This window comes from Onychomys torridus, chromosome 4 (assembly GCF_903995425.1).
Source record: "Onychomys torridus chromosome 4, mOncTor1.1, whole genome shotgun sequence".
NCBI classification, from domain to species: Eukaryota; Metazoa; Chordata; class Mammalia; order Rodentia; family Cricetidae; genus Onychomys; species Onychomys torridus.
This window is the reverse complement of record NC_050446.1, coordinates 46,831,908-46,845,558: the sequence shown is the minus strand read 5'-3', so window position 1 is coordinate 46,845,558 and position 13,651 is coordinate 46,831,908. Positions and strand designations below refer to the sequence as shown.

The following is a 13,651-nucleotide window of genomic DNA, read 5'->3' as shown; positions in this document are numbered from 1 at the left end:
AGCAGAGAACTGACTCCACACAGTTGTCCTCTGACCTCCACATGAACTGTGATAGTGGCTCACCTGTACCCACGTGCACACACCATAATTAAACTTACTCTGATCACTCCATTACTCTACTATTTAAATAAAGACTGCATATCATCTGTACTATTTAGAGCTGCTGAAAGTTTAAACCGAATTATCTCTATAAATAATAACTAATTGTGAGAGGTTCAAACTAAACTTCTGACTTACCAACATCCATTGCAGTTTCCATAAAACTTTTCTGTCGTGAGGCAAACTCTGCAAGCAACTTCTGCTGCCTTTCTCTAGCCTTCTGTCGCCTAAGAGAAAAGAGAGTTGAAGTACACGGTGTGTTCAACACTGATCTACTGCCTTCCAGGAGTATACGACCAACAAATGGCCATACAGTCAAGAACAACCTGTCTCCTATATCACATATTAAATATCATGTAAGATCTGAATGTCCCTGAAATAATTCTATCCCTTCCAAAAGACTTCAAACCCACTGTGTGCATAAGTATATATATAAAAAACAGTATCTAGAGTATAAAACAATGAAGTAGATAGAAAATCCTAAACATTCTACCAGGGAACTCTGACAGCTGATAAACACTTTCAGCAAAGTTGCTGGATACAAAATTAACTTAAAAAAAAAAAAATCAATAGCCCTCCTATATAAATGACAAACAGACTGAGAAAGAAATCAGGGAAACAACACCTCTCACAATAACCTCAAATAATATATCTTGGGGTAACTCTAAGTAAGTGAAGTTCCTGTATGACAAGAACTTCAAGTCTTTGAAAAAAGAAATTGAAGATATCAGAAGATGGAAAGATCTCCCATGCTCATGGATCAGTAGGATTAACATAGTAAAAATGGCCATCCTATCAAAAGCAATCTACAGATTCAACATAATTCCCATCAAAATTCCAACACAATTCTTTACAGGCTTTGAAAGGACAATTCTCAACTTTTATGGAATAACAAAACACTCAGAATAGCTAAAACAATCTTGAACAATAAAAAAAAATTGCAGGATATCCCACCATCCCTGATTTCAAGTTGTACTACAGAGTTACAGTAATAAAAACTGCATGATACTGGCATAAAAACAGACACGTTGATCAATGGAATTGAATTGAAGACCCAGACATAAATCTACATACCTAAGGATACCTGAGTTTTGATAAAGAAGCCAGAAATACACACTGGAAAAAAGACAGCATGATGCTGGTCAAATTGGACACCTGCATGTAGAAGAATGTGAATAAATCTCTATTTATCACCCTGCATAAAACTCAAGTCCAAGTGGATCAAAGACCTTAAAAGAAAACCAAATATGCTGAAGCTGATAGAAAAGGAAGTGGGCAGTAGTCTTGACTGCACTGGCACAGGAGACCGCTTCCTGCACAGAACACCAATAGTGCAAGCTGAGATCCACAACTAGTAAATGGACCCCAAGAAATGGACTGAAAAGCTCCTGTGAGGCAAAGGGCACCATCATTTCAACAAAATGGCAGCATACTAAATGGAAAAAGATTTTTACCAACTCTACATCTGATAGAGGACTAATTTCCAAAATATATAAAGAACTCAAGAAACTAGGTATCCAAAAAACAAGTAACCCAATTAAAAAGAGTAGTACAGATCTAAATAGAGTTTTCATTAGAGGAAACTCGAGTGTATGAGACACACATAAAGAAATGTTCAACATTCTTAGCCATTAGGGAAATGCAAATCAAAACAACTCTGAGATTCCGTCTTTACACCTGTCAGAGTGGCTAAGATCAATCACACAAGCGGCAGCTCATGCTGTAGAAGTTGTGGAACAAAGGAAACACTCCATTGATGGTGGGAGTGCAAACTTGCACAGCCACTACGGAAATCAATAATACAGTCCCTCAGAAAGCTGGGGATCAATCTAGCTCAAGACCCAGCTATACCACTTTTGGGCATATACCCAAAAGACAGGCTGGGTGGTGGTGGCACACGCTTTTAATCCCAGCACTCAGGAGGCAGAGCCAAGCAGATCTCTGTGAGTTCGAGGCCAGCCTGGTCTACAGAGCAAGATCCGGGACAGGCACAAAACTACACAGAGAAACCATGTCTCAAAAAAAAAAGAAAAAAGAAAAAAGAAAAAAAAAAGAAAGGTAAAGGACACTCCATCCTACCACAAGGACACTTGTTTAACCATGTTCACAGCAGTTGTATTCATTATAGCAAGAAACTGCAAACAACTTAGATGTTCCTCAACCAAAAAACAGATAAGGAAAATATGGTACATTTACAAAATGGAGTACTACTCAGCTATTAAAAAAAAATGGTATCACAAAATTTGCAGGCAAAAGGGTGGAACTAGAAAAATCTTCCTGAGTAAAGTAATTCAGAACCAGAAAGATAAATACAGTATGGACTCCCTTGTAAGTGGATATTAGCCTAATGAAATAATAACCAAGCTATAATCCATAGACCTAGAGAGGTTACGTAAAGAGGAATCTAGGAAGAGACACAGGAAACTTCCTGGGATAGAGAAATAGAATAGATTTCATGAGTGCATGGGGGATGGGAACAGGGAGTGGAGAGAAGGTGGTGGGGGAGATTGGGTGGAGGAAGGAAGTTTGGGGAGAATGCTGGAATTGGGTAGTGCAGAAACCATGCAGAGGAAACTTCCTTGAATCTATGAAGGTGATCCTATTGACTCCTAGTAATGGGGGATTCAGAGTCATCACTGGCCATCTCAAGGCTTCGGGTACATTCAATTGAGTTGTTGGCCAAAAGGGTTCCATGGGAATCCCCCAAACAACTCAGGCTATTGCTAAGATTATTTTGTGCAAAGTAAAACATTATGAGTCCTCAAGTTAGCAAAGAAACATCCTAAATCCAAGAATATTTATTCCTGGTTGCAAGCAATAAAAATAAAGGAATGGCCAGACGGTGGTGGCACACACCTTTAATCCCAGCACTCGGGAGGCAGAGGCAGGCGGATCTCCGTGAGTTCGAGGCCAGCCTGGTCTCCCAAGTGAGTTCCAGGAAAGGCGCAAAGCTACACAGAGAAACCCTGTCTCGAAAAAACCAGGAAGGAAGGAAGGAAGGAAGGAAGGAAGGAAGGAAGGAAGGAAGGAAGGAAGGAAGGAAGGAAGAAGGAAAGGAAGGAAGAAGGAAAGGGAAGGAAAGGAAAGGAAAGGGAAGGAAGGAAAGGAAAGGAAAGGGAAGGAAGGGAAGGAAGGAAGGAAAGGGAAAGGAAAGGAAAGGAAAGGAAAGGAAAGGAAAGGAAAGGAAGGGAAGGGAAGGAAGGGAAGGGAAGGGAAGGGAAGGGAAGGGAAGGGAAGGGAAGGGAAGGGAAGGGAAAGGAAAGGAAAGGAAGGGAAAGGAAAGGAAGGGAAAGGAAAGGAAGGGAAAGGAAAGGGAAAAAGGGAAAAAGGGAGAGGAGAGGAGAGGAGAGGAGGAGGAGGAAGGAAGGAAGGAAGGAAAGAAGGAAGGAAGGAAGGAAGGAAGGAAGGAAGGAAGAAAGGACTGTACATATGAATACGAAAATAAAAGTGAACTTGTAACGACATGAGCTTCCCCTGATTGTATTATAGAAACAATACTACTACCATAAAATTGTACTTCTACTAAGGAAGGTTAAAGTAATAATTTTATCAAGGAGGATGAGGAAGAAAAAGGTTAAAAAGGTAAGTTGTTTATTACAGTGCCTTCAAAGGTAATAAATAGGAAATTACAGAATCTCAAAGTATCACTCTACTATAAATGATGTACTAATCACAAAAAGGAGTAAGGTCAACGGACAGTACAGAAGTCTGGCAGGCAACCCTCTAGGCAACAGTCAATTGCAAACACCACTTACAAATCCACTGGAAGCCAAGCGACCTGGTGGAAGCAGCAGCAACATCTCACCCATCTTCCCGCCAGGTAGCAGACAAGCCCAGGGTGAGGCAGTCTACAATGACACCACTGCCCTAACCCTTCAGAGGTTCAAGATCAGGAAAATACTGGAAAGATGGAGAAATTGTTCCACATTGAAAGAGACCAAAAAGATACAACTAAATTCAATGAGCAACTACAGACTGGACATTCCTTTGATGAGAAACTTTAAACTGTTTAAACATGGGATCATACTTAAATACAAGGTTAACTCCTTAAGCTTGTAGTTCTTTCTGCTGTGACTCTGTAAGAAAAGGCTTTTACTTCTAGGAACTACACACAAAAGAACCTTTAGCAAGTTCCTGGTACTGTCCTTAAACCATTTCTTTACATTTAAGATTACTTTAAAATAAAAGCTCATAAAAATTTGTGTATCCTCAAAGAAGAAATGTTGTCACTAAGGGATATAAATGAAATTATTGTGTGGATGCTCAAAGCACTCCAAGAGTAATGCAGAAATGTTTGGATAGACAGTAACTTTGGTCTATCTATGTGTGGTCTCTCTTATCACTACTAGGTAAGTTCTCAAGTTTCAGGATGCTTCTTTCATTAATGCCACTCTACATCTCACTTCTAAATATATACACCTAGAGTATGTGTGCCAATAAAATAATAGTCCAAGTAACAAATCTTTATCTCAAACATAAGAGAATATCTGGTATAACTAAAATCAAAATGCATTTCTCAGATGCAAGAGAGATGGCCTAGTAACTAAGAGCATTCTTTGCTCCAGCAGAGGATCTGGGTTTGGTTCCCAACCACGTGGCAGCTCACAACCATCTGTAACTCCTGTTTCAGGGGATCCAACACATTCTACTGGCCTCCAGAGGTAGCAGGCACACACATGGTACACAGTCATACATACACCCATGTACATAAAATAACTGAATCTTGTTTTAATGTGTTTATCAGTTTCTGTGAAACAGCTTTAAAAAAATCGATATTGGCCGGGCAGTGGTGGCGCACACCTGTAATCCCAGCACTCGGGAGGCAGAGGCAGAGGCAGGTGGATCTCTGTGCATTCAAGGCCAGCCTGGTCTACAGAGGTAGTCCAGGACAGGCTCCAAAGCTACAAAGAAACCCTGTCTCGAAAAACCAAAATATAGATAGATAGACAGACAGATAGATAAAGATATATAGATATAGATATTATTGCTTTTCTAAATTAGGTACACACGTCAATAGGGGCCATTAACAAATGACAGGTTCTGGTAGATTTGGTACATTCCAGAATTACCCTAGAGGCTGAGGACCCTGAAGTAGCAATTATTAAAACTCTCTAAGGCTTCCATTCGTACCTTGTTTTCTCTCTATGTAATCAGTCTATTATAGAAATGAAGTCAGGTTTTTTAGAGGTGAGAATGGCCCAATATTAAGTTTATAAACTGTCTGTCTTTGTCATGAAACTTAATCCAAAACAGAAGAGACTAGAAACACAGCAGGATTCAAACTCATCTCAATCCCTTACCTGTCTAGACGCTGTAGAATTAGTTCCAAATGTTCATCAACAACATCAAATGACTGATGAAAAGAGTCTCCTTTGTTTTTCTTTTTCTTTTTTTCCTGTGTATGTGTGTGCTGTATGTGATATAGTCTTTTTTAATTTTTATTTTTACATTTTTGTAGTGCTGGGGCTTAAGCTCAACACCTCCTGGATGTTAGGCATGAGCCCTCCCACTGGACTATATCCCCAGTTCCTACAGCATTATTCATTAAAACAAGTTTTGTAGAAATAGTGTCTAAACTATGTCTTCTAGTATCATATCTATTATTAACAATAATGACAAAATACTCCTAAGCAAATAAACGACTGATTCACTGCATGTTTGCCTTTTTAAAAAAGAACAGCCTATTATATAATCAGGACAGGCCTCCAATTTAAAGAGATTAGCAGAAATAAGTCTCATCTCATTTTCAACTTTCCACTTTAAATGCCCTTTAACTTACACACTAGTTCTTTATAATTACTATTTGTAAAGTACAGTACTATGAGAAAGAAATAGAAACGCTTCTAATTAGCTGGGCAGTGGTGGCGCACACCTTTAATCCCAGCACCCGGGAGGCAGAGGCAGGCGGATCTCTGTGAGTTCAAGGCCAGCCTGGGCTACCAAGTGAGTTCCAAGAAAAAGGCGCAAAGCTACACAGAGAAATCCCGTCTCGAAAAACCAAAAAAAAAAAAAAAAAAATGCTTCTAATTATTAATCTATTTGATCCCTTTGTGGGTCTTTTGTGGTTTTGTTTTTGGTGTGTACACACACATGCAGGTGTGGGTGGTAGCAATGGGGACTTGCTTTATCATTTCCACCTTGTTTGCTTGACACATAGTCACTCACTCACTCACTAAACCAGAAGTTTGCTGTCTCAGCTAGATATCCTGGGCAGTGAGCTCCAAGGGGGCCACAGGCAGGCACAGCCATGCCCAGCTTTTTCTGCAGGTGCTGGGCACTCAGCTCTCATGCTTGCACAGTAAGAGAACTTACCCAACCTCCCCAGCCCCAATGTACATTCTTTTTGTTTGTTTATTTGTTTTTCTGTGTAGCTTTGCACCTGTCCTGGATCTCGCTCTGTAGACCAGGCTGGCCTCAAACTCACAAAGATCTGCCTGCCTCTGCCTCCCGAGTGCTGGGATTAAAGGTGTACGCCATCACTGCCTACCCGACGTACATTCTTAATGTGTACTGTCTCTAAACACAATTTTTCTTACATTAGAGATGAAGTTAACCATATATGTGACTAAAATGGCTTCTCGTACAGTTATCACAGAATGATCTCCTTCAAAACTAGCAAATCACTTAACACCAAACTCATAACACCAAACAATCTTGATACAGGTTTTCCTTTCTGGAGGCCTCTTATATCTTCTTTAATGACACTTTTACTAGTTAGTTTTAATTATCAACTTTACACAGTCTAGAGTCACCTGAGAAGGGGACCTCTGTTGAAAAATTGCCCAGATCACACTGGCCTACTGCTGTGTTTGCGGGGAATTGTCTTGATTATTAGCTGATGTAGGTGGGTCCAGCACACTGTGGCTACCTCCATTCCCTGGGAATGTAGCCTTGGGATATACATATAAGCGAGCCAGCTAAGCAAGAACCTGTGAATGAGCAACAAGGAATAGTCCTCCATGGTTTCTGTAACTTCAAACCAGGGGATCAGATACCCTGAGAACCTCTTCTGACTTCCATATGCAGCAAGCATACATTTCCTACAGGCAAAACACTTACACATAAAATGAATAAATCTAATTTAAAATTTTTAACTTTAAAAATTAGGAAGCAGCCAGGCTGTGGGTGGTGGTGAATGCATTTAATCCCAGCACTCAGGAGGCAGAGGCAAGTGGATCTCTCTGAGTTCGAGGCCAGTCTGGTCTACAGAGTGAGTTCCAGAATAGCAAGAGCTACACAGAGTAGTCCTGTCTCAGGGGGAAAAAAAAATAGGAAACAAATGTTGGCAAAAGAAAAATTTAAGAAACATTGCTTTCTCTAATAATTGGCAATCATATAGTAATAAACACAAGTACCAAAAATTCAAATAGTTGGATTTCTGTTTTAAGAAATACTTAAGGGCTAGTGAGATGGGTCAGCAGGAAAAATATTTGCAACTAAGCCTGAGGACCTAAATTCAATCCCCAGGACCCACAAGATGGAAAAAGAAAATAGACTTCCAAAAGTTATCCTCTGACCTTACACAGAAATGCATGCACACACACAAAAATAAATGTTTTTTTTAAAAAAGACAAATCTAAAATACTTCATTTTTATTTAAAGTTGTTAAGAGTTTTTTTTTTAGCAGCAAGAGAATTCTGAAGTACCACAGCAATAGTGGTATTAGTAATGTTTCTGAAGAAGCTTCCAACTTTCAACAGTAATTTAACACTGGGGCCAACATACTCATCTTTTTACCCCCAAAGAACTCAACACACACACAAGCACTGGCTCTATTCAATCATTTCCCTTACAAAGTAAATAGCTATGGTTGCTGTAACTGAGATAACCAGGTCATTATCCCTGAATGACCGAAAACAGAAAAACACAAATCGCCAACTGTGCCATACATAGTGAAAGCACTACAAACACAGCTACCTTTCCTCCTTGTCCAGAGTTTTCTTCTCTGCCGCAGTGACTTTTCTGGGTGGCACAGGAGGGGTCACTTTCCTGCAGATCTCTTCAATGATGCGTTGGTTCATTCTGCTCTGCACTGCAGCTTTTAGCAAAATTCTTTCCACTGCAGTTATACCATCCCCATGACTATATTTAGGAATTTCTGGTTGTATTAAAACTTCTATGTCATCAAGCCATGGAGGATAGTAAGAGTTTTGTTTTCCTGAGAGTTTGTGGTGAAGTTTGATTAGCAAAGACAATATGCTTTCCTTAATTTCCAGAATGGCTGTGGTTAACTGGGGAGCGGAACCAGGTGCTGACCATTTACTTGGAATTTTGGGCCGAACCGCCTGATTTGCTTCACTGTTGTTTCGGTTGATGATCTCCTGAAATTTCTTTCTACGCTCTGCTACCAAGCTGAAAACTTGAGCTGTACCAGAATTCTACCAGTAAAGATAAGAAAAACAGAAAAATCAAGAAGTTATTCAATACCAATTCTAAAATATATTACTGTATTTTTTCAAAGGAAATGCTTAAAGTTTCATCCAAAGATCTCTCCAGCAGAGAAACCTGTTTCTTGCCCTTCTTCCTCAGAGAGATACAGCACCACTTTACAGGGGCAGGGGTGAGGGAAAGGAGTTTACCACAGTCACCTCTCTGTAACTGCCTAAGCCTACGTTCCACAAAAACAAGGCTTATGCCCTACCTGCAGCCATGTTACATGTATAAACTAAGTTCCTCTATTTTAAGGAAAGCTACTGTATTACACACCACTCATCAAGAAACGACATGTACTCTTTATTAATTTCTGAAAGTCTGCTTTAACAGTAAAAAAAGGTTTTTTTTTTTTTCTTTCCTTCTTTTTTTTTTGGTTTTTCGAGACAGGGTTTCTCTGTGTAGCCCAGGCTGCCTCGAACTCACAGAGATCCACTTGCCCCTGCCTCCTGAGTGCTGGGACTAAAGACATGTGCCATCTCTGCCTGGCTTTCTTCATTTTTTTTAAAGACAATAAATCTATAGTAAAAATTAATTTCACTTTTAAGGAACTTCAAAGGTTTGAAAATTACAAACACTTCAAGTTATAAAACTGAAATGTAAGGATAAAGAAATATATTAATTGGCTTCAAACTGCATATTACTGTATGTTATTTGAATAGACATTTTTAGTCAAGTGTTCTTCTCAATAATTTGTCTCCTAAACAGTCTTTTTGCTAAAGGAAACACATCAGGCCTCTTAGAAATCATCTTTTAATTAAGATATCAATCAGTTTAATGGATTCCATTCAATTTTTCTAAAATAAGCATAAAAAATTATGCTTTTCTAAGTCAAATTATACTATATAGTTTTTTTAATATACAAGATTTTTAAAGTACTCTGTAACATTAGAAGCAAAAGAGCCTCAGATAGAGGTTCCAAGTTTTAATTAAAACCCTTTACAGTGTTCACAACAAAAGCATGTTGTCAAAAGCAAGAATAGTCTAACAAATAGATTGACTACAAAAACCATCTAATCCAGTTCTCTTTCTCTCTCCACTCACAGGATACTTAGTTTATAGGAAATAAAACTACTTAATTATTTGGCATGTCATTTTAGTACTCTTCCCGTTAAAATCTTACTTATGTATATGGGTGCTTTGGCCACATGTATGTCTGTGCATCACATGCATGCCTGGTGCTTGGGAGCGCAGTTACAGGCATTTGTGAGCAGCCATATGGGTGCTGGTAATTGAACCCAGGTCCCCTGGAAGATACAGCAGTGCTCTTAACTGCTGAGCCTTTTCTCCAGACCCACTTCTCATTTAACTTTTAAAGATTAATTAAGCATCATGCAAAGAGCTGCTTCTCACAATGAGTCCCAAAACACAATATACAGAATACAAGTATTTATGAGCCTGCTTCATCAGTTAATTGCCACAAAAGCCAGAAAAAAAAAATTAATGAGCATGCTGAAAGCAATTATATCAATTTTGGTTTAGGAAACAGTGTAGTCATTTTTAAGATGTTAGTAAAACAACTGCAATGCTAAACGTAAAGCAGGTCCAAATGGGCCATCTGTAACTGGTCCACAACACTTTTAGCACTAGTAAGAAAAATTTGCTACTAACCACTCAGCATTTTTTGATCAATAACATAAATTTTAAATTAAATATAAATACTTTATTAAAAGTAAAAAAACATAAATTCAAGAAATGTTTTAAATTTATTCGTATTAATCATACACATCCACACACAAATACTTCAGTGGTTTCTTTTTTCCTCATTTCCAATTAGTCAGGTTGCTAGTTAATACAAATATCATACACATCTACCTCTCTTTGGAGAACTTTAGGCCGTCGGGAATTCTAGCAGGTTAAAGGAAAAAGACTGGTTAAGACCACAATACTTAGACACACCAGGAAATAAATGCCACCTTAAAGCTCCTCCAACCACGTTTCCCTCCGTCGCCATACACGGGGCACCTAAGCAGTATCTCAGCACCACGGAAGCCCCTTCCATCCCCCTCACTTTCACACTCACTTGTAAGGCGCCCAATCCGTCAGCGCTCGTGCCAGCAGCTGAGTCCCTTTTCAACTCGGGAGCAGTCTCTGGGACTCTCACTCTAACGTAGTTTATACAGTGCCGCATGTTTGAGACCAAGTGACTTCCAGGGAACCAACTGTCATGGCAACGTTCTGGTCCACCCATTGACACCTAAGAAATAAATGAATGAGTGAATGAATGAATGAGTGCATGCATGTGTGCACACCAGAAGCTTGTCACTTCAAGTCTGAGATACAATAAAGTAATAAAGTTCTAACTCAGTGACTGCGTACTCATAATTGGTGTTCTCACCAAAATTACACCAACAGCTTTCTTTAATGTTACTCATCTGAATGACAAACCTTCCATTTCAATAGTTCCACACAAGATGTAATTTCATGTAAGGGAAAGCTTCAAAGGACCATATGTATTTTAAGAATAAAGCCTTTTTCAGGCCAGAGAGTTGGCTCAGCAGGTACACTATCTGCCAAGCCTGGCAGCCTGAGTTCAATCTCCAGGTCCCATAAATAGAAGGAAAGAACCAACTCCTGCAAGCTGTCCCCCCAACCTGCTCAAGTACATCATGGTGCACACCCCCACTAAATAAATAAATAAATAGTACCTTCTTGGCAGCCCCCCCCCCCAGGGTTTCTCTGTGTAGCTTTTCGCCTTTCCTGGAACTCACTTGGTAGCCCAGGCTGGCCTTGAACTCACAGAGATCCGCCTGGCTCTGCCTCCTGAGTGCTGGGATTAAAGGCATGCGCCATCAACACCTGGCTTCAGTTCTTCAAAGTAAAGAATTAAGAATACAAAACTAGAGGCTGGAGAGATAGCTCAGTGATTAAGAACACCATCTGCTCTCCCAGAAAACTTGGGTTCAATTCCCAGCACCCCTTAGCAGCTCACAACCATCTGTAACTTCAGTTCTGGGGAATTTGATGCCCTCTTCCGGCCTCCACAGTCACTGCATGTAAGTGATACATGGATAAACACCCATATACATAAAAACTGAAATAATTTTAGCCTGGCAGTGGCAGTACACACCTTTAATCACAGCAGAGCCAGGCAGATCTCTGTGAGTTCAAGATCAGCCTGGTCTACAGAGTGAGTTCCAGCACAGCCAGGGCTACACAGAGAAACCCTGTCTCAAAAAAAAAAAAAAAAAAAAAATCCACATTACACTTCTTGCAAATAACTGCCTGAAGACAGACAGGGGTTACTTCCTCTTAAATGTTCTAAGACAGAGGCAGTACTTACCTCTTCCTCAGAATCATCCTCAGCAGAGTTTTCAAGACCTAATTCAATCAGATATAATACCATGCACAGCACATGTTCGGACAGATTTTGATGATCCATCAGAATCTTTTAAAAAAAAAGAATTAATTTTTTCATAATATATATTGCAATTAAAGATACAAAAACCATGATCAGATAATTATCAGATACATAAATGCAAATCTTAGTGAAAATACAAACTAAAAACTAGGTTTCCTTTGAAGATTATATAAAACTCTTGTTCGATTTGTTTTTATGTGTATGGGGTGTGTGTGCCGGTCACAGCAGACATTCTCATAGGCCAGAGTCATATACTGAATTCCCCAAATCTGGAAGTACAGGTGATTATGAGCTACACAATGCGGGTGCTGGGAACTGAACTCGGGTCCTCTGCAAGAGCACATGTGCTCTTAACCACTGAACCATCTTTCTAGCCCCTATACAGGAATATTATGTAATATTTGGAAAGAGCAGTTGGATGACTTCCTAAAGAGTACCACATTTAACAGTCCACAAAAGTCACTAATATAAATATTGCAGTATTTACTAAAATAATTTACCAAGAATATTTTACATCCTAATCTCCTGATACTTTTCTGAAGACAAGGGTGCCGAATACAGGAGTTAGCTAACCAGGTCACTTATTTAAATGCAAATGCAGCTGGCTAACAGCTGGAACACAGCCTGAGACATTAGCACTGATTCTGTCTTTAAAGTTCTGGGTCTCTAAATATCGAGTGCGACTATATAAATATGTAAGCCAATGTATGGTGGACATGGTAAGAATGGAAAAAAGGAAATGCAATGAACCTGGCCTCATCTTACACAGGACTTCAGGGCTCTAGTAGATCAGTGATTGGGAGATACCTCAACTACTATAGGAACAAGATAGAACAGAGCTATCATCTGTCCTCATTATACACAGGCATGTGACACATGAGGGAAGGGACAGGAGAAAGGGTTCAGCAGGAAAGGGTCCCTATGAGCTGAAAACAGTCAGCTAAGCTGAGCCTCAGAGGAACAGTCCAATTCTGTGTAACTGAAGAATGCAGACATTCACTGACTCACTTCCTACTATTTGACACCTAGGAGGGTGTCTCCATTTCCTCTTGTAAAACCTCACTCTTAGTCTGTTTACACCTACTTGACCTGCAGCAACAATCTTTGGCCTTAATTTTCCCATGTCTAAAGGCAAAAAACAAGTCCAGAATTATTTGATGGGCTTCACTTAGCATCTGCCATTTGCTTAGAACAGTGCCTAGCAGCTGGTGTCTAACAGCAGGCAGGTGGTACCAAGAGTATGAAGACTAGAAAGAGCCCACAGAGGAGCTGAAGGCTCACATCAGACCCACTCAGGCCAATGCCTGCCATTTCTGTCTCCTCTTGGTAATAAAGCATTACTATCTAAATCCAAAGAAATTTTGAATTGAAATCCAGTGGTATTAGATATTTAATTGAGAAGAATAAAGCTAGAGATCCTGAACAAAATATTGAAGCCATTTTCTGCGGTGTCATCATGCTCTTTAGTACCATACAAGGCACGGAATGATGGTGGCTGGCTGCACGTAACTTCACAAAGGTGGCTCGGCAGTGCCTGCCCATTACAGTGCATCAGAACAGTGGTCCAAGAGTCTTGAAGCAACCAAAACCCTGATCCTTCATCTCTGATGACTTAAAACAAAACAAACAAAACTCCTCTACATTAAGCAAATTTTAAAAGCTGAAAAAGAGTAACTTAAAAGATTTTCAGTAAGGCTTCCTTCATTGATGATTAATTCTTAACTACTATTAGAAACAGTACTCGGGTCATCATTTGAACTA

General features: G+C 39.6%; 1 protein-coding gene across 3 annotated transcripts in view; it reads right to left on the bottom strand.

Moving 5' to 3' along the window:
• The window catches only part of Ubr3 (ubiquitin protein ligase E3 component n-recognin 3), a 149,790-nt gene that overhangs the window by 55,902 nt on the left and 80,237 nt on the right, over window positions 1–13,651 (bottom strand). For all 3 annotated transcript variants that reach the window (XM_036183531.1, XM_036183533.1, XM_036183532.1), the window contains exons 21-24: window positions 11,813–11,917; window positions 10,553–10,726; window positions 8,017–8,477; window positions 238–326 (exon numbers count right to left, since the gene is read on the bottom strand). In XM_036183531.1, the coding sequence (XP_036039424.1) occupies window positions 238–326; window positions 8,017–8,477; window positions 10,553–10,726; window positions 11,813–11,917 (829 nt within the window). The remainder of the gene's footprint in view (window positions 1–237; window positions 327–8,016; window positions 8,478–10,552; window positions 10,727–11,812; window positions 11,918–13,651) is intronic.